This window comes from Eschrichtius robustus, chromosome 8 (assembly GCF_028021215.1).
Source record: "Eschrichtius robustus isolate mEscRob2 chromosome 8, mEscRob2.pri, whole genome shotgun sequence".
Lineage (NCBI taxonomy): Eukaryota > Metazoa > Chordata > Mammalia > Artiodactyla > Eschrichtiidae > Eschrichtius > Eschrichtius robustus.
The window spans coordinates 88,707,960-88,729,429 of record NC_090831.1 but is presented as its reverse complement, the minus strand read 5'-3'; the positions used below and the strand labels follow the sequence as shown (position 1 = coordinate 88,729,429).

Sequence of the window (21,470 nt, the reverse complement as noted above, 5' to 3'; positions counted from 1 at the left end):
CTCCCAAGAGGCCTCTCCTGCTGACCAGCCAGCTCCAAATCCTATCCCAGTACCTGTATTTTCTGCTTAGGTGCAGGGACAACGTTCCCAGTTACCTGGACTGAGAACTATGGCACTCTCCCTGAACCTCAGCTTCCCTACTGATTTGGGTGAGGGCATAGCTGGGGCTGAAAGACAGTTTTCCAATCAAACTACCAATGACTGAGCAGGGGCTATCAGGGTAGGCCCTGGTCTAGAGGCCTGACATGATGTCCTGTAATCCTCACAGCACCCTATGAGGTCAGTAGCTATAATTCCCACGTTGCAGATAATGAAAATAGGGCTTTCTTATATGTCAAGGAATTCTGGGGATACTGAGGGGCTCAGAATATAACTTGCTAAAGGATTCACAGCTAGTCAGCAGCAGAGCTGGAGTTTGAACACAGGCATGTAAACCATCACCCAAGTTCTATTAGGGCCACACAGGAGACAGCCTGAGGAGGAATATGGCAGGGTCAGCACATTTGAGGAGGGGGGACAAAAGCTCTGGGAAACAGTGCTGGGAGCGAATACTTCCCCTCCCCCACCCCCTGCCCCAGGTTACTTTTCTCCCAACCCTCCCACAAATACACAGATATGGAGCTCCACAACAAAAGTTATTGGTAATAATTAGCTAACCCTTTATACTTGCAACATAAACTCAGAAGATGCCCTTGGATGCTCTAGAAACGGGGATGTCAAAGCAGGAGAAGAGGAGGTGAACAAGAGGCGGAGTCAGCTCGAATGGCAGCTGTCATCCGTTCTTCTGTCCTGCAGCACAAGGCACTCAGGTCGTCTGTCGACCGCCTCCTGCCCTGAGGCTTTCAGATCCAAAAACAAGTTACTGAGTTTAGCATAGCGGGCAGGAAGACAGAGGTTCAGATGGCATCTCTGTTGGACACTGGCTCTGAGATCTTCAGACAGTTTCTTAGCTTTTCTGCATCTTAATTTCCTCATCTGTAAAAAGGTCATATATCTCAGAGTTGCTGTGAAGATTAAATAAGACAACATTTGTGAAGTGCTTAGCGTGGCATTTGGCACAGTGCAAATCCCTTAATAAAGAGAGTTATTAACATGAAATTGCTTTCTTGTGAATTATTTTATCAGAAATTTATGGAATAATTCCTTTATTGCTAGGTTACGAACTTAAAAAAACCTAACTTTGGAAAACACGGTGAAAGGAAAGATGAGACACAAGTTGTAATATTGTCTAACTTCATTTTTATAGGAGACATGGAAATTGACACTAGAGAAGGCAAGACAGATTGTCAAGAAATCCCCAACTCTGGTAAGCAACCAACGGGGAGAATGCCAGCGTTTTCCTCGGCACGTTCAACTCCAAAGGTCAGGGGCTACGCCAGATGCAAACCCACAACACAACACGCCACGGTTGAATTGGGTTTGAGTAGGAATATGAGCCCCTTCCTCTTCTTTCTCCTCTCTTCTCTCTGGGGCAGCGTTTCTCAACTCCGGTTGTGGGCACTGTCCTGGGCATTGTAGGATGTTAGCAGCATTTCCCCCCCCCCAGTAGATGCCAGCACCACCCCCCCAATAGTCGTGACAGCCAAAAATGTCTCCTGGCATTGCCAAACATCCTCTGGTACTCACTGTTGAGAACTGCTGCCCTCCAGTAGACCATATTGGAGGAGGCTGTATCCTCCTACTCCTCCACTTTCTATATATGTGATCTAAGCTGAGCCTCAGTTTCCCTATCAGTGAGGTAGGGACAATATCAGTGTTCCTTTCTCAAAGCATGGATGTCAGGACTAAGAGAGTTGATGTGTGTGGGGTGTCTGGTATCATGCCTGGGACTTATCAAGCACTCTATATATGCCAGCTAAAATCATCACCATTATTATTCTTTTCCTCTGATTTTTCCTCTTTGCAATCATAGTTTCATTCAACAGAATGCCTAGTTCAAATCAGTTATCATTAAGTCAAGTATTTGACTTGGGCCCTGGTGACCAATCAGCCCCAGTTGAAGAGGAAGCAGAAAGGTAAACCTTTAAAGAACAGTGTCTCCCTAATGCTAGCAGTCCTGGCAGGAAGGAAGCATTCATCAGAGGTGAGAGGGCATGCCCTTCGTCCTTGGCTTCTCCCTGCTGGCCCTGATTCAATACATTCAAAGTAGTATTGATTTGGCAACATGGAAATAAAGGGGAGGAAAATTCCTCATGGCTTGGTTTGTCAGACTTAGCAAATAAAAACAGAGGATGCCCAATTAAATTTGAATTTCAAATCAATAATGAATAATTATTTAGTATAAGTATGTCCGGTATAATATTTTATTTGGCAACCCTACTTGTGTGGGGCACATGGGTTTTGATGTACAAGGCTGATACATCTTGGATGACAGTATGCAGGCATTTCTGCACAATTGATTAATCAATCACAATGCCTGCATCTCCAATTATTATTTAATTCAGTGAGTAATTAAAGGCCAGCCATAGCTGGTTCAGCTAATCTGCTTAAGTTATTGAATAAGAAACTGAAACATCACATGAAACCCTTTACCATCACTTTCAGAACTCTAAACAGACTGGAGAATAATACCGTTTTTCTCTTATTCTTCTCAACATGCATCTAAAAACTTATTCTCAGGGCATTGTTTACTTCACTAGTACAAACTGCCTTGGCATTAACTCAAAGGCTAATTAGGATTTTACAATTTTTCATTTCTGTCACCAGAATTGTGAGCATAATTCATGGGGCAGGATTCCATTCATGACTTGCGAGAAGCCAAAAAAAAAAAAAAAAAAATCAACTGAACAATTCACCAATTAAAAAAAAAAAACTCCTCAAAAACCTCCTCCAATTTATTTACTCTCTAGATTAAAGCTATCAGGGAAAAAATAATCAGGAAATGCAAATAAGCATCTCTGAAAAACTGCTCAGAAGATATTGGCTGCAATTAACTCCATTGTGATGGCTGATGTAACTGCTGACCTAGCCAGAATGCAGAGAGAAATACAGAGTAGGTTGCATGTCATTTTAGCACAGACTGTCAGATGGAGAATCCAGACTGGGGAAGAATTCAGTGTTACTGAAGGGAATGGAATGTTCCAGAGAAGATCTGCATTTCAGGGAGGTCCCAAGAGGCTCTTCAGGGGGGTCTTCATGGATTTGGCAGAACACTAAACATCTGAGGGTTTAGAACACCTGAGTCATGGCATCAATTTATTTAATTATCACAAAAACTCCTACAAAGTAGATAGCGTATTTCTGTTATCAACCCCATTTTACAGATGAGAGGACTAAGGATGAGAGGTTAAGTAATTACCTCACTCCACGTAGGTAATAAGTGAGAAACCCATCATTTACATCCAGATTTAGCTTCTTCCAAGTTTCTACCCCTTCCACTATTCCAATAGCTCTCAACCAGACCCCCTCAGTACTGAATTTCAGGAAGCACCATTCACATCACAGGCTATGTGAATATTAGAATCTTGTTGTGCACAACCTGTACTGCTGTACGTGATGGCCCTGATTTCCAACCTACCTACTCAACACAACCATCTGGAAAGCCTTTAAAAATTGCTGCTGTTCAAACTTGCCCCAAGTAAAATAATCCAAGTTAAATTCAAGTAAGATAATACACAACAATGGTTTAAAAGCACTTCATCACACAGAAATTCAATCTTAAGTTGGCTGTGTACAGAAGAGATGTTATGCTCCCCCTTTGACCCTCTATTTACCCCATTCACCTCATTCCATTTATTCAACCCCTGTTTGTTGTTCCGTATTCATGTAACATCCTGGGGTGGGAAAGCTCCAGATGCAAGCAGAAGCTGGTTAAATAGATGGCAAAATAAAGATGCTGCCTGACTCCTGTGCCCAGGGACAGCCCAGATTTGAGACTTTCATTTTAGATGGGATTACGTGCAGTCACATGTGATGTTTTAAATCCATTGCTGAGTTAATAACAGCCCACATTCTGCCTCTGTCTAGTAAGGTTTGAATTGAAAGGAAGGGGCTATCAAATGTGCAAGTGAGGACCTCAGCACTGTTGCTCTGTGTCCATCTAAGTTCCCTTTGCAGGTTTGTAAGAAGAGGTTAGTCCTTCCCGTACTGTGTGATGAAAAGGCTGCATGATCACACAGAAGGAATTCTGGGGGTCCCTGGACAAGTTGCATCATCTATTGCCCACATCCTAGATCTAATTAGCGCACAATGAATGTCAAAGACAGCTGCAGCCTTCAGGCTGAATTTTGACAGTGAACAGCTGTGCAATTATAACATTTTATTCCATTGTACCCCTTGTATAGTAATTATCAGGCTGTCGTATAAATTTTTTGATATATTGGTTATCATCAGTGTTAAAATCTACATTGCCAGTACGTTAATTAGACCAAAGCCTTCAGACTAAAGTACATATTAAAAGAAGTAGCTCACACATTCAAATGCAGTCTGACTCTGGGTCTTAGAATGTGTCTCTTTCCAAATTGCCACCAATGTTGTGGTATAATTGCACGCTGGTGTTTATTTTACAGTGTATCTACACTGCTCATCTCACTCAGTCACCAGGTCTCTAACCACCCCTCCTTTGCACCACCATCCTCCTCCTCCCACCTCACGTCTGTGGTTCCTAACCAGGGGCAATGTTGTCCTCCCTCCTCCTCTCCTGGAAACGTTGGCAGCATCTGGAGACCTTTGGGGGCTGCTGGCATATAGTGGCTAGATGCCAGATATTCTGCTAAACATCCTACAATGCACAGGACAGCCCACAACAAAGAATTATTCAGGACCAAATGACAGTAGTGCTGAGGTTAGAAACCCCGGGATCACGTCTCGGATCCTTATCTGCCAACAGGTCTCTCTGTCCCATATTGCTTCCTCGAGGCCTTCATGTCACCTGCAGAGATATCTTTCCAAAATACAAATGTGATCCCTCTGCTTAAGACCTTCCAGGATTCCCCACTGTCCTCAAGATAGCACGTAGTGCAGTGTCCTAGGCTTGTCCTAATGTCTCCCTCCTTCCACGGTTCACCGTGTTCTCCCAGTTCCTTATACTCCAGCCAGGTTGAAATGTTTGGCGGTCCCCCAAGACGCCAGCCCTGCTCATGTGCCCACAGCACTGCAAGGGTGCTCCCTCTACCAGCGGCCGTGCTTTGCCAGCTTTGGCGTGTACTCCAGCCACCTGGGACCTTGTTAAACTGCAGATTCTGATTCAGCAGGTCAGCTGAATCTGGGGCCAGAGACTTTAGTCCTGAAAGTTCCCAGATGGCCTCAATGCTCCTGGTTTGTGATCACGCTTTCATCAGCTAGAACCTAGAGCAGTGCTTCTCAAACCTTAGTGAGCATCAGAATGAATGGGAGGCTGTGAAAACACAGATTCCTGGGACCTACCGCAGACTTTCCGATTTACTAGACTTGGGGGGAGCCCATGAATTACATTTGTAACAAGTCTGCATGCTGCACTTGGAGTTGAAAAGCATAGAGCATCTGTCTCTTCCTTCCCACCTGCCTCCTATCTGATTTCTGGGTCCTCGCCTGCCTCCTCCTCCAGTTCCCAGAAAGCCATATGAATGCCTGGACCACCACAGACGTCACAGAGCATGCTAAGAGCTGGGCTATTCACCCCGACGCTCCGCTAGACAGTAAGCTGCGTGACAACAAGGACAGTCTTTTCTGTCTCCAAATCTTGCATGCTAATCAGCGTTGTTCCTCATCCTAGAAAGTTGGGCAAGCATCCTGAAGATCCTTAAAAACCTCATTTGTAACCAGAAAAGGTTACCTGTTCACGTTTGCTAGCGTCAAAATATTACCAACGCTGTTAATACCACTCACAGCCATCTGAAGGACTTTTTGGGCTAGAGGGAATCACTACAGGTTTCCCCGCTATCCAAAAGTAGAGCATTCCTATGAAGTCTTTCCTCAGGCAAAGAAGCAATTACCTTAGGACACATCTTGCTATCAGATGCACAAGATAAATTGAGATCAAGCACAGAGGCTCACAGACACAGTTCAAAGCTATGGTGGCCTGATGCTGAGATGCTCAGTGTCGTTTCTGGGGAGGGAGCTGGGCGGTGCCCCTCTCACTGTTCAGGGTGCTCGATGCCTCTCCACTGGCTCCTGCAGAACAAACAATGAATGTTATTTTTGCTTTTTGCATTTTTTTTTGTGGGAGCAAAATACTTCTTTGGGTTTCTTTCAGTTTGTGAGTAGGTAGTAACCTAGGTCTTTCATAGATGCAAAGTGGTGTGAAGCAAACTTTTGAAAAGCGAACTATCTCTCCCTTTGTTGATAAATGCTGGTTCCTTACTTTTTCTACCCTGTTGATTTTTTCTTTTGTCTGAGAAAAGCATCAAGGGAACTGCAATCTTTCTAAAATCATTACTTAGTAAAAAGCCAGGGCTTTTAATTTATCCCACAGCTAGAGTCTTTTGGAAACCGCTGTCTGAAATCCCTTCGTTCAGGAAGCTTTGAGGGGCTTCATCCACACAGCCCTCCTTCCCCTACCCCGCCTCCCCCAGGGAAGGGACCTTCCTTCTTCCTTCTTCCTAAGCCAGTGTCTCTCCTGTTAGTCTTTATTTTATCTCATAACAGGAAGGAATTATTTTATTTGAAAACAGTCTTTATTTTCAAATCCTTTTTTAAAGCCACTGAGAACAGGGAGGAGAGGAACGTTGTCTGAGTAGAATGGACCAAGGTGGGCCAGACCCTTTTGGGAAGAGGAGGAAAAGAGATGAAGGTGGGAGTAGCTGGGGGAGAAGGGGAAGCCTTCAGGTGGAGGAGCCGGCATGAACAAAGGCACACCGGTGGAATGAATATGGAGCGTGGAAACAGGAACAAGAGGTAAATTTAGTTAAGTAAAATGGCCCAGATTCCGGAGAAAGAAGAGTCCAGAAATCCAAACTGTGGAGCCAAAAGGAGAGGAAGGGCCTTTAGAAGTTGGAAAATCATCCCTTGAACTAAACAGCTCTTTCTGTTTTTGTTTTTCTCTCCAGACATATTCCAGAAGTGGTTCTGATATTTGTTCACTCCCATTTTTGGCCAAGATCTGTCAGAGGATTAAATCGTATGTATACAAGTTCCCCTTCCTAAGCACTGGCAGGGGATAGCATCTTTGGTTGTCCCTGTTTTCTAATGACTAAAATGATCTTCAAGTTAAAAGGCATCTTTCTGAAAGTGAAAGTGTTTCTTGCTCATGACTTGTACAGAAACTGGAAGACAAATTAGCTCAGAACAAATCATTTTGGAAATATACTGAATACCAGCATCTTTGAACCTCCAACCTGACTCACCGCCCCGGACTGGAATGCAGCCTGCCTGCCAGTGAGATTGTGACAGTGGCTCAGTGCATGCTCACGCTGCACCTGGGGACAGGACACCTCCTCCTTGCTGTGTAAGATATACAGACAAGGCTGGCCACCTGTTATGGCAGGGACTCTTTGAGCATCTTTAGAGCAAGGCACTCACAAGGCTGGAAAAGGACCATATTTTCACAGAGCCCAACCTATTACCTAGAAAATCTAGCTCTGCTATGTACGAACAGGATTCCTAATACAGAGACACTGTCCAAAGTTCCCAAGCCCTCCTGTCTCCGTTTAAAAGCCCGTGCTCCCTCCAGCGGCACTCTGAGTCTGAGGTTATGCTGGGTGTTACAGTAATCACTGTCCAAAACATTAAAGGATGCAACAGTCCTGAGAGGCACGTTGGACTAAGAGGCAAAATAACATAGGTCCACCTTCCACTCGGCTGCTTCCCATGTGACTGTGGCAGAGGCAGCTGCCAGGCAGTGTATGGCACTGTTCTGGGGTCCAGATGCTGAACTTTCAAGGCACTTCTGCACTGAGTTCTCACAATTCCATGAAGTAGGGATTATCATTATTTCCATTTCGCAGAGAAGGAAACTGAGTCTTACAGAAGTAACTCCTCCCAGCCATGAGGACCCAAGATACACCCCCAGGTATACTGGACCCCACTTGTTCTTTGGAAACATCCACTTTCTTGACTCTTGTGCAATGCTGCCTCTTGAGCCAACTTTGAAGACTTGAGCCACTTAATGTCTCTGAGTTTCAGTTTCCCCATGTCTAAACTCAAGCTATAGACCCATTTGGAAAGTTTTAAAAATGCAGACTCCTTGGCCTGAGACCTGGTGGGACAGCGTGGCATGTTCCTATGTTCCTGGTTGACTGTGTCCTCCCTAGCGCGCTCACATACTATTTCAGGAGCCAGACCACAGATGCTACATGTACAGATGATGCTTTAATGACTCAAAATAATGTTCCTTCACTGTGAGACATTCACAGAGACCACTCCGTCCGCCCTGGCCCCTGTTGCTTTTATTCTCACTCTCCCATAGGCAGTTCCTATCACTTGAGTGCATTCCAGTCCAGCCTGGCTCTCATGGTGAGGAGTTAGAGGGAAGAACTCTCCAGAGGTGAGAGTCAGGCTGAACATCTGGACTGAGAGGCTATATTGGTTTCCCAAGGCTGCTGTAATAAAATACCATAAGCTAGGTGGCTTGAAACAACGTAAATGTATTGTCTCCCAGTTCTGGAGGCTGGAAGTCGGAAAGCAAGGTGTTGGCCAGATCCCTCTGAGATTCCCTCGGGGACTCTGGGTCGAATCCTTCCTTGCCTCTTAGCTTCTGGGGGTGCCCGTCCATCCTTGGCAACCCTGGGCTTGCAGCTGTGTCATTCCGGTCTCTGCTTCCCTCTTCTTATATAGCCATCTTCCCTGTGTGTCTGTTTGTCCTTTTACAACCGGTCATATTGGATTAGGGTCCACACTTATGGCCTCATCTTAACTCAGTAACATCTGCAAAGACCCTTTTTCCAAGTAAGTTCACATTCACAGGGGTTAGAACTTCAACATATCTTTTTGGTGAACACGGTTCAACCCACAATAGAGGCACTTTTCCTACGTTCCTCCATCCTTCATCTCATGAGCTTCATGGACGCTAAACGCATTGAACATCCCCCGTCTGCTTTGAAAGTATCTCAGGAGAGGAGGCGGCTGTGCATCTGACCCACATTCAGAGCCTCTTAGGGATCCAAGAGTTTTAAAACTTTTCCTGGTTCATCTGCCCACATAAGCTCCTGCAAGCCAACTGTGCAAAGTGCGGACCTGGATCCTGGAACAGTCATCAATCCCGCTTTTCATGAATAGAAGTGGAGGCAGAGACCCTCAGGACATGAGGAGTAGAGGGGAAATATCAGACATGAAAGAAAGTGTGGGGGGCTAAGATGCAGCCAGGTCCCAAGCCCCCGACCGTTTCATCATGCTTAGCTCTTGTTGAATCGAGACCCCTGTCCCCTCCTTGCTGAAAGCACCATTGCATTTTCTGTGTCAAACCAAACGTGGGCCCTCGGGGCCTAAAACGGCAACTCTTCAATTGAACCACCTTTGAAAACCTGAATTCAAGAGCATCTGTGGCCAGGGATTTTCCTGGCCCAATTTCAAAGGGAAATTTTTTTCATGAAAAAGCAAAAGCAGTATGTTTTTCTTCTTTCTAAAAATCACTGTGCTTCTAGTATAATTCATACCAAGTCACAAATTATTCAGTGCTGCATGGTTTATAAAGCACATTTAAATGCAGCCTCGTTTATTCTTTAAAACAACCTGTGGCTCAGTAATAATAATGACAAGTAAAAGTTATCTGATACTGTCTCTGAACCAGGAACTCTTATAAATGCAACCCTGTTAGACAGACAACATTTTTTTGGTCCCCTTTTTAAAGATGTAAAGCCGTGTGTCCAAGGTCACAGAGCTAGTCATGGATAAATATGATGTTTGAACCCAGCAGCCTGGTTATAAAGGTCAGGCTCAGAGCCACAGCATTGCCTGTCCCGTGACTCGGAGCCTCACTTTCACATGAGCAAGTCGGTTCTAGTTTATTTAATGCTTGACCCACTAGCACAGTCAGCAGGTGGTAGAGACAAAGACCTATGTGTCTTCTGTTACATAATCCTTCCTTAAAATCCCCTCCAGTAAGAATGCCTTTCTGGCTCTGTGCCTCTCTTGTCCCCATCCTGTTTGGTCTAATGCCTTCAAAATGCAATGGAGGTGTCTCCACCCATGGGAAGTTTTCCAGCTCGCAGCCTAGCTTCGGTCGCTTGGCCAGCCTCCTCCGTACTCCACGCTCACTGGTGCCTTCTCCTGCACCCTGTTCTTCTCTGGCTGCTTCCCCATCAGTCTCCCACACCCACCGACAGCTCTTGGAGAGCGGGGATACCATTTCTTGGTAAACTTTCTATCCCTGCGTTCCTACCACAGTGCTTAGTTTTAGTAGGGACTCTGCAGAAACAAGGGAATCAATAAAGAAAAAGCACTGCTTTATTAGAAAAACAAATGTTTAGGATACCAGGCTACTACCATGGGGCAACCAAATTTTTGGTTGTTGTTTTGTTTTGATCAGAATTCACAGTGCCTATATACTGCCTATTTTCTTTCTTTTTTTTTTTAAATTTTTTTTTTTAACTTTGGGTTTGTTTGTTTATTTATTTATTTATTTATTTATTTATTTATTTATTATTTATGGCTGTGTTGGGTCTTCGTTTCTGTGCGAGGACTTTCTCTAGTTGTGGCAAGCGGGGGCCACACGCGGGCCTCTCACTATCGCGGCCTCTCTTGTTGCGGAGCACAGGCTCCAGACGCGCAGGCTCAGTAATTGTGGCTCACGGGCCCAGTTGCTCCGCGGCATGTGGGATCCTCCCAGACCAGGGCTCGAACCCGTGTCCCCTGCATTGGCAGGCAGATTCTCAACCACTGTGCCACCAGGGAAGCCCTACTGCCTATTTTCTATTGTAGCAGTGGTAGGACAGGAGGGTCCCCTCTTCATAATTTATTCTTTCTATTGAATTTCCAAATGCATGAACCCACATATGTATTACTTCACGTAAATTCACACAGACTATATTTTTCTACGTTAACTGTGCTTTTAATTCATCATTCTTTGCTTTTTTTCATTTGTTCCTTCTTGCCCCTGCCCTGGTCTTTCCACCCACATCGTCCCTGTCCCCACCACAAGGTGAGCCGTGTAAACACGGCAGGATGTTGTCCTTCCATGGTTTTCTCTGCTCTCATTTTATCTTACAGGGATGCACGTAACACATCCACACGCATGTGAAACAGAGTCACGCTGGCCCTGGAGTACTGCCTGGGACTCACATATGAGGCAGATACACATGGAAACTTTATTCCCCCTAGTTTTCTTTTGTTGTAATGCCCCAGTTTCATGACATAATTTTAGGCACTTTGAACTTGAATAGCTCACCATTATGTAACGAATGCCATTCAGCTGCAATCACAATTGCTACCTGGGTCAAGCCTGCTAGCCCAACCCCAGACAGTCATAGGGCAGGAGCAGCAAGCAGGTGATTAGCTGCACCAGCCAACGTGGTAACTGGGGTTCTAGGTATTTTCACCGTAAGTTTCTCTGCCTTAGACAGCTTTGCTGCCACAAACATTTTTGCCACGTAACTAATTAGCCATGATTTTGCTGTAAGGGATAAAACAATGAAAAATAAAAGAGAGACATTAAGAAGGACATCATGAAACATGAAAAATGAATTACAAAATTAAAGAGACTTTATTGCTAAATACAAAATATCTGAATATATTTAAAGTGTGTGTATATTTCATGGCAATACTGCGCAAATGACTGATCTTATTTCGTGACTTGTACATAAGCACTTGTCTTCCAGGTCTTTCAGTCTTAGTATTTTACACACTGTTTTTTCTTGTTGATTCTTCTCCTCATTTGGCATCACACTTTTTCTTTTCTGCTAAGATTTCTTCCTTCATTAGGAGAGGTATCAGTTTCCAAATACTAGGATGCATGTTTATACCTAAGCTTTGTATTGCGTTGTGAAAGGCTCTACACTGTTGTGTGTTCTTGGCATCTTGTAACATGTCTGTTGATAAACATTCCAAAGTTCTATGGGAAATTTGAGTTCAAATCTGCAACTTTCAGGCCCTCAACCTCTTTCTCCTCCATTGTAGTGTGCTTCAAAATCAGAAACCAGCTCTTGGGGCAAATCATCATCATCTGTCATGATTTTTGTATGATATATATCAAAACAAACTATCAACCAGTCATTTTACCTCTTATGGCAAAATTGTCTTATGGCCAATTAGTTATGCAGTGAAAATGTTTACAGCAAAAATGCTTGCTGCAAAGGTGCTTACAGTAAAAATACCTAAAAATAATGGACACGCATAACTGGACAGAACATTGTGTGGCTGGGAACCTGAAAATCTGAAGAGAGTCCATGGATTGGATTCGAGATGTCTCCAGAAACTAAAATGTCATAAGAGCAGACACCTGATTCCTGTTTGCCCAATCCTAGAAACCATCCCTGGAATAACTGTTAGCATTGCACATAATAATGAAAAGAGCTAATATTTTGTGAGTACTTATCACATGCTTAGCACAGGTCTTCCTTGCTTCACATGTATCAACGCTATTAGTCTTTGCAACAGCCCTAGGAAGCAGGTACTGACACTGGCCCCGTTTACAAATGAGGTAACAGATGTACAAACAGATTAAATAATTTGCCCAAAGTTACATACCAAGTAGACGGCAGACCTGGGATTCAAATTCAAGGAGTCTAATTTCAGAACCTAGAGCTATGTTAAGGGGCTTCCCATACTTTTCCTTCCTACTAGAACACCCACACCCATCACCCAATTACTTGCTGTGAAAATGCTTTCTCATCCTTTAGCTTTCACCTTAAGATCACCTCCTTCCCTGTATAGAGTTAGAAATGTTTTCCCTCTGGGTGCACAACCCTCTTATAGAATTTTCTCCATAGCACTGTGGTTATCTGTTGGTGCCTTGTTTTCCCCCACCCATCATTAAGCTCTTCTAGCATAGGAAATGTATCTTATATTTAGCCCTAATATCTAATATGATGCCTGGCACATGCAAGGACTTCAAAAATGGCTGTGGAATGAATGAATGAATGAATATTTCAGCATACAACCAGATACCTGTAAGGATACACAAGGTATCAAGTTTAGATACAATTTTGCAGAAGTAATAGTAGTGAAAGTCAACAATGCTTTATCCAAAACAGAGCCAGATGTGATTTGGAATTCAGAATTTCCCAGATTTTAAGAAAGTAACACACGGTGCATATACCATAACTCACCTAACACTCCCAGCACCTCCTAATCAAACAAATTTATATATCAGCAATGAAATATATGGATAGTCACACTAAATAGGGTATAGCTTATGAATTGCCTTAGACCAGTTTGGGTCAAGTTTTGCCACCAAATGTGTTAGCTGCAAAGTTGAAAATAAGAAACAAGTCTTGGTGTTCAGACCTGTTTGGATTTCGGGGCTATGAATAAGGGATTGTGGAGTTTATGTAAATTGCAATTTATGTGACTTATGATGACCAATCTACCCTCTCGTGTCTAGAATGTATGGTTCTGGTTCGTCACTTTGAGCCTTTAAAATAAGCAGGTAAAGGTTAATTTAATGAACTAACTTTCTAATTTTAGAGACAAGTCATTGTTCCTTCCTTCAAGGACAAACTCTCATCCCCGAGATGGCAAAGGTGGAAAAGGGTAGCTTTGTCATCCTCAGTGAGACCTTTCACCCAGAACCTTTTCTCACACTGAAAATATGGCTCTTTGGGTCTGTTTGTCCTCTCTCTCTCCATCTCCCTCTCCCTCTGTGTCTTTCCTCCTTTTCTCATCTAGAAACATAAAATAGCTATCCAAGAGGTCAAATATGTACATGGGAGAAAATACCTAGTCTTACAGGAGATATCATCTCCCAAGAGGTCTATTAATGTGGACTTGTGGTGGGTCCACCGTCTCAGAGCTCATAAGACAGGCTCCACACCACCAATTAGGCTCCATGCTGGCTCTGGCTGAATTCACTTGACTTGAGACTCTCAGAACTGCTGAGAAGCTCTTGATTCAAAAGACCATTTACTAAATCCTATACAGGGTCATGTTACTCCCTCTGTATTCTAGGCTCCAAGAATAACCTCACCCTGCCATATGACGGCACTTCCCTGCTACTCTGTAAGTGATTTTCCTAGAGGGAAACAGTGTTTGCCTTTGGAAGCTGGGAAAAGTCTGGTAGTGAGATCTCAGGGGAAATCCTCACTCAAGGGAGGTGTCCATGGTTTTGACATGAATTGCTTGGTCATCAATCACATCAGAGCCCTTGGTTCCCCAGGCTCTTGAATGGGAGTGACAACTAAATTGTCAGATTCTCAGAATAAGTGGTTTAAAAGAGGAGAATCTTAAGAAAAGAGTTCCATCACAGAATGTGTAAAATGTGTAAAGTCTGTAGTACTGAGCTCGTTGACTGGACCAAAAATGTAGGTTCTTTCCTGAGGACTTCAACAGCCATATCCCATGCCCTCTAAAACTTGAGTGCATTATATTTCACCTCCCCGTATAGGCCAACTAAAAAGTCAGAGAGAAAATAGTTCTGTTGAGTGGAGAGCAGGGATGAGCAAAGTTTGGCTGGTACTCTTCATTTTATTTTTATTTTATTTTTTAAATTTTTATTTAGGTCCTTAATTTTATTTTTAGAATGGGGTTCTGTCACATAAACTCAACACAGCCATATCTAAAAATGTCTCTATTTGTTTTCACAAACACCATTTGTTTTTTCTTAGCTCACCAGGTGTTTTGTTTTTTTTCTTCTAGGGCTATACAAAATTCTTTACCATTCAAAGATGTAGATTCAGACAAATACAGTGTTTTCCCAGTAAGTATCATTAAGACTAACCAGATGTTCGCTAAATATTGCATCGTTTCCTATAAATTTCTTTCCTTTGATAAGACAAGATTGAGTGCCATTTGAATGTATTATTAATTTGATAATACACCATTTTATGATGTTTACAGACTTTTTGGTATCTTACAAATACATGAACCATCAAAGTGGATCTTAGTCCTAGACTGTTTTCATTTCCTGAAGCCATTCCCAGCTGGAATTCTCCATGGGGACAACAGTTATCTTGAAATGTGTTGGGAATTATTTTCAAAATTCTTAAACGTATTTTAACTTACTTTTTTAAAGTGTGTGTGTGTGTGTGTTTATGTCTGTGTACACGTTAGATTTAGAACAGTTAGGATGTCAGAATGTTCTCTGCGAAATTCAACAAGCAAGCAACAGATGTCACAAACTCTCCAAAGTAGGTGGGATCTCAAATACTCTACCTGGGAATGTGAGAAATAAAAACATTGTTTGACATTATCATGACTCTTGATTCTTTCAAATCAGATATGTCAAAAATATAATAAATCCACACAACTAACCAGTTTGGCTAGAGGTTTTTTAAATTATCCAGCAAAATGATTAATCACTGGACCAAATAAACCAATTGTTTTGGAGACTTTGATAGAGAAAGTTCAGGGAGCTGGATGGTCCTGCTCTTTGTGGAAGTGCACATAGACACATACACATGAACACACATGTACACAGACACGTGTATAAAACATGCATTCACATAACAACCCATGTGAATGCACACATGCCCACATACATGCACATTCACACACATGCACCCCCGTACACTCACATATCAGCACGCACCCAACACATATACACACACGTACACACTCACATACACACACACTTCATCTGTGATTGGCCCTGGTACCATATTACGTTTCACCTCACACGGGAGGTCTTAGCATATCATCTTAATTTTCTTAGTGATCTCTAGTGTTCCTAGATTGTATTTGGATTTAAAATGGCAGATGTCAGTACCCCTCAGACAGCTCTGATTGGCCTTCACTGTGGATAACGTCAAAGCAGAACTGACCCTTCCTGTGTGTGCTCTTCAATTTCAGACACTGCGGGGCTCTCACTGGCGAGGGAGAGACTGTAATGACAGCAACAAGATGGCATACCCAGGCAGAAGGTAACGGTCTCTGCTGGTCACTGATGTCGAAAATTACCTTCTGAAAAGGAGGCAGAAGGCATAATTATCTCCCCCAGCCTAGGGGATTCATGCTTACAGAGAGAAGGGACCTCCATCTACTAATTGAAGTAAAGCTCAATGAAAAAACAGTGTTTCTTCATTCATTTGCCCAAAAAATGCTCATCGAGTGTTGCCAAGCACTCTGCATCATGTTGGGTGGTAAACAAATAGAAATAGACCTCCTCTCGAGGAGTTTACAGTCTAGTGGGAGAAACAAGTGAGTAGACAGGTTATTGTGGACGTTTATCCAGCCTCCTGCACGAGTTCTACAGGCAGCCCTGGGCCCAGAAAGAGTAGCCTCTTCCTCAGGAGGAGGGCGAGGCGGGCAGAGAGTAGAGCACAGGTCACATTTTAGTCCCAGGCTGCTGTTCAGTCAATCACATCTCAGACTTCAAACTGGGTATGCCAGCCTTCATCTTAGCTGTGACTACAGTGCTGAAGCATTAACCAGATGTTTGGGACTTCAGAGGCATAACTTTAATGGTGTCACCTGTCTAAATGAAATGGACTGCAGATGTGTTCATTATTCTCATCGGCATCATTCCACAACAATACCGCCCATGAATATAGTCAATTGTGAAAAGACTGCATTTGGTCCACAGTTCCCAGCAAACATCCAAAGCCAAGAGAATGGCAAAGAGGTCAAGTGAGGCTTCTGTGTGCCACAACACACAATGGTGTGTGGCACTTTTCCCTGAAGAAACTGTTGTCTATCAAAGACACTTGGTGTAGCACTCATTCATTCATTCCTTCATTTGTGAAGCTGACATTCAGAGTGATAAATACATGCCGAAGACCAATGTTGATGTTTTCTTCACAGGCCAGACAACTGGGATACACATCAGGATTCAAACTGTAATGGCATTTGGGTAAGCGACTAAATTCAGACTTAACCCTGTTCTCTTGCTTTCCGCCCTCCTTAAAAGCCCATTGCCTGTTTGCTTCAGTCAGACCTAAGGAAGAAGATGGTAGACTACAGCAACTCTTTTTCTGCTGTTTGGAAGAGAGGCATAGAATCCAATCACATGTGAAGAATGTCCATGATGTAATGAGAGTTGAGGCTGTCTCTGTCACAACCATTATAAGTCTCGCTTAAGCTCATTCACATCTAATCCCTTTATTCTGTTTGGAACAGTGTGAAATTAAATGGAGAGTGGTGTATAGCAAAGTTTTACAGCAACCCAAACAGCTATTAGAGCAAACCGCATGCTGTCACTGTTTCATTGCAGCAATTTTTTTCTATTTCATAAAGCTAGTCAGGCAGAATGGAAGTTACCTGTAGTTACCCCACTACCCACATCCTGAGGCATCTAATGCTGGTGCCCCGGTTCCCTATGAATAATAAATTAGCAGCTTCCAGGTAGAGAAAAGGGAAGGAAAGAGAAAAGCCAAACACTTAATCTTAGCACGGCAATGGCAGCAGACCCAGTTTTGTGCTTACAGGATTTGAGGGATCCTCATGAAGAAAAAGAATACCAATACAAAATCAAGAATAAAAGTATAATTAATTAGAACAATAAAAGAAATCTTAACAAATTCCTGGAGTCTTGGAAATTCAGGTCCCTTTCTTCTGAGATCTCTGTTCCAATTTACCAGGAGTGCTTATGTAGAAATATTGTTCTGAGTGCAGCCTGGCTCCTCTCCACCTAAAACACTCTATAGCTCCCAGCTGCTCCCAGCACTCACACAGGCAGGGATCATACAAACAAGGAGCCTTGAAGTTTAAGATTCCCCAGCTTCAAGATAAGTGGCCTCTGAATGGTTGCCTAATTTGTCTGCTTGGATGAAGAGGAGAAAGTTTCTGTAAATAGTTTCCTCTCTCCAGGACACTGACAGTCCATTTCTTCTGAGATATGGAGAGCAAGACAGATTGTATCCTGGTATAGCCCTACCCACCCACCCTATCATCAGTCACACTGCCTTTTCATGAGGAGGGGAAGACGTGTCCCCTAGATCTTAAGGTGTCAAGGTGTCAAGACCCCCAAGGCAACTCTTGTTCGATAAAGTCAAGCTTAGTTGTCATGTTGGAGGACATGGGGGGTTATTAGTGTGTGAAGCTGCTGTCTTGGTTCCATGACCCCATCCCTGCCTCTGACATGGGATCCCACCTACATAAGGAAGGCCAATAAGAGACTGTGCTAGACCAGCGGAAATCCACCAGGAGCCCAGGGAGCCAAGACTCAGAGTTTATCATCAGTAATAGGAGAAAGACACATGACCTTCATACCTATCCCTTTCCATGGAGGAAAAATGACTCACAGAATCACAAAATCATAAACTCAGAGAGGGCTTTACAATCACTAAGTCCAACATTTCCCAAACTGTGTCCAAGAACTCCAGTGTTGAGTGGGAGGTTAAGAGGTAAGGGAGGAGGGGCACTATAGCAAAGTTTGGAAAGTACTGGGTCAAATAAGCCTGAACAGTTCGCTTTACTTCCGAATTTCTCAGCATCTTTAATGTTTTAATGCACGTTGGGAGTCCCCAAGACCAAGACAGTGAACATGCTGCTTCCAGTACATCTCTGACCATCAGGTTCTTTCTTCCTAGAATACTGTTTATACCATTAAGATCTAGTGGAATGCCAGTGCTCTCCAGACCAGAGTTTGGCAAACAAAAGAAAACAAAAAAAAAAACAAAAACAAATTATATATATATATTTTAACTTTTTAAAAGTTATCCAGACTCTGCTCGAAACTTCCAAGGACCAGCTGCTCCACTAATGCACAGACTTAGCTTTAAGTGTTAGGAAGCGCCCTCAGCTGGGGTAACTCCATCCCACTCACAGCCTCAACCTCACTTCTGGGCTTCTCAGTCTCATCATATCAACATTTGGAATAATTCTTTACGGTTTGGGCTGCCTTGTAAATCGTATGATGGTCAGTAGCACCCCTGCCTCTCCCCACTAAATGCCGGTAGCTCCCCCTCCCCCCATTGTAACAACCAAAGATGTCTCCAGGCATTGCCAAATGTCCCTTCGGATGGCTGTGGGGCAGGGGTAGAGGAGGGGTGCCTCAAAATCAGCCCTGTTGAGAATCTCTGCTCTAGAAGCATCAACCCTTAGGCACTGGAGGTGTCAGGGCACTTAGAGCTCCAACTCAGAGACTGCTGAACCCACTCTGCCCCTGTGTCCCGGTCACTGAATGGACCCTCAGTGCTCCCTCCGGGTGATACTACCAGCACTCAGAGCCCTGCCTTGCATCCTTCTGAACAAGATGGTCCAGTCTCCGGATCTCTCCTTATTCCTGCCCCCAATTCCTTAAAGCCCAATTCACTTACCTAGGATGTTGCTGTGTTGGATTAAGGGCTCAAGAGACTTTAAAGGATTTTATCCACTGATTTGTTTTTGTGCTTTTAAAGCCATTTGGGAAGGATTTCGTGTTTGTGTCTCATAAATTTAAAAGCAAGCTGCTAATTTCATCATTTCTCTTAAAGGGTGTTGATCCAAAAGATGGAATTCCATACGAGAAGAAATTCTGTGAAGGTATGAATTGTAAAAGTCAGTGTACTTATTCCAATAGAAGATTCTTTTCTAGTCTGAGTCAGATTGAAGCAAACAGACCATCCAAGTGAGGAAGTGCCTGATGCTACAACATAATGTTGACCAATTTACATTTATTTTTTATTATTTTTTTTAATTAATTAATTTTATTTATTTATTTATGGCTGTGCTGGGTCTTCGTTTCTGTGCGAGGGATTTCTCTAGTTGTGGCAAGCGGGGGCCACTCTTCATCGCGGTGCGAGGGCCTCTCACTATCGCGGCCTCTCTTGTTGCGGCGGAGCACAGGCTCCAGACGCGCAGGCTCAGTAGTTGTGGCACACAGGCCCAGTTGCTCCGCGGCATGTGGGATCTTCCCAGACCAGGGCTCGAACCCGTGTCCCCTGCATTAACAGGCAGATTCTCAACCACTGCGCCACCAGGGAAGCCCCCAATTTACATTTATTTTCGTGACAAATTAGAAAATGACATGAAAAAGATTATAGAAAAATGAGGCAGAATCAAGACAAAGCAAAGCTGAATTTGTTTAATTGATTCCTTTTTTGGGGAATTGGAAACTTTAATGATAATATTAGAAAAGGCTGTAAGATAGATAACAGGGTAACCGAAATCCAGCACTTCTCCAAATAAGAAAATAAGTGGAGGTGATAATTTTCAGTCTTCTTTGTGTCCTCCTCAATACACTATAATGTCAGACGTCTAGACTTGTACTGACAGAGTCCTTGTGTCAACTGGGCTAAAGACTCATATCTGGGTGACTTGAGGAAGACCTCCAAGCAATAGCCATTGAGAGTTCCCAAAAATACCTGAGGAAAAGCTCTGTATTCTAAATGCCCAATGCCACATACACCTGGGCTACCAGTGTTCTTAGGAGGAACCTATTACCACCCACATAGTACTGAAAACATGGTCCTGGTGATGCCCAAAGAGTCTCAAACAAGACCCTATGGTAGCGTCACTGTTTTATGTTTAGACAATGCTTTCCCCTAACATTTAGAAGCATTTCATTCATTCATTCATTCATTCATTCAACAGATATTTCCTGAACACCTATTCCTATTATGCACCAAGGGCTATACTTGGCTCTGAGTTTTTATGGGCAGACGTGATACAGTCCTTGCCCTCAATCAGCTTAAAGTCTAATTGTCTGTAAGCTATTAGAAGGATAGGATGGAGGCAGAAAGTGTAAGGACCCGACACATAGTAATGCAGTTTAGAAATGCTTGTTGGATGAATAAAGGAATGCATTAACAAATAGACAAATGAATAAGTAAACTCAGATCTAAGAGAAATCCTGGTGTGAGGCTCTGGGTTCACTGTGGGAAGCCTCTTGGATTCCCCAAATCCCGACCCCTCCTCAATGTCCTGGGCCTTCTCAGTCCCCATTTGTGTGGCCAAGTGCTAGCTGTCACAAAGTCCCGAGATAGGGAGCCGCTGGAGTGAGGCTGGGCCATCCTCGGCTTGATTTGGGGCCTTTGGAGGTGGAGGAAGTAGGCTCTCCTCTCTGACTCTGAGAAGCACTGATTGATTCTTTCAGGATCTTAAGGGATTTGGAAGAGTTCGTGCATCACCCATGGATGAATGATTCATGTAGATGGGCCTTAGAATCAGATTAAGTGATTCTTAACCTCCAAACATATAGGGCTGCATAGGGATTTTATCTCTCCATCTCCCCACTAATCAGCCATAATTGTCCATCCAGTGCTTTTGTATATATAGATTAAGGACATTAAAAGACCATAACATCTTTGAAAAAAATCAAAATTGCTCCATGAGATTACTAATTCCTAAAGTGGATATTAACAGAAATGAGTGTGTTTTCCAAGAAAGCAATTTTCAGAACCAAAATTTAGGGCATATTTCTGAGTTCAGATAAAGTTTTGATGCTTTTATTCATCTATCATTCACTCAAGATGTTGCACAGGAGTTTATTTTATGCTGAGCTAGGAAGGACACCTGCATCTATACAGCTTAGCTGGCAGTTTCAATGGCCTGGAAATCTCATTCAGCTCCCAAATGCTATGCCCCTCACTCTCCAACACTCAAAA

The 21,470-nt window shown here is 43.3% G+C and overlaps 1 protein-coding gene across 2 annotated transcripts in view; it reads left to right on the top strand.

Moving 5' to 3' along the window:
- Positions 1-21,470, top strand: part of AOAH (acyloxyacyl hydrolase) — a 177,719-nt gene that overhangs the window by 58,428 nt on the left and 97,821 nt on the right. Inside the window, exons 6-11 of one of the 2 annotated variants that reach the window (XM_068550048.1) lie at positions 1,247-1,306; positions 6,966-7,036; positions 14,644-14,704; positions 15,796-15,866; positions 16,747-16,795; positions 19,359-19,407. In XM_068550048.1, coding sequence (XP_068406149.1) covers positions 1,247-1,306; positions 6,966-7,036; positions 14,644-14,704; positions 15,796-15,866; positions 16,747-16,795; positions 19,359-19,407 — 361 coding nt within the window. The remainder of the gene's footprint in view (positions 1-1,246; positions 1,307-6,965; positions 7,037-14,643; positions 14,705-15,795; positions 15,867-16,746; positions 16,796-19,358; positions 19,408-21,470) is intronic. The other variant, XM_068550049.1, reaches the window with a different exon arrangement.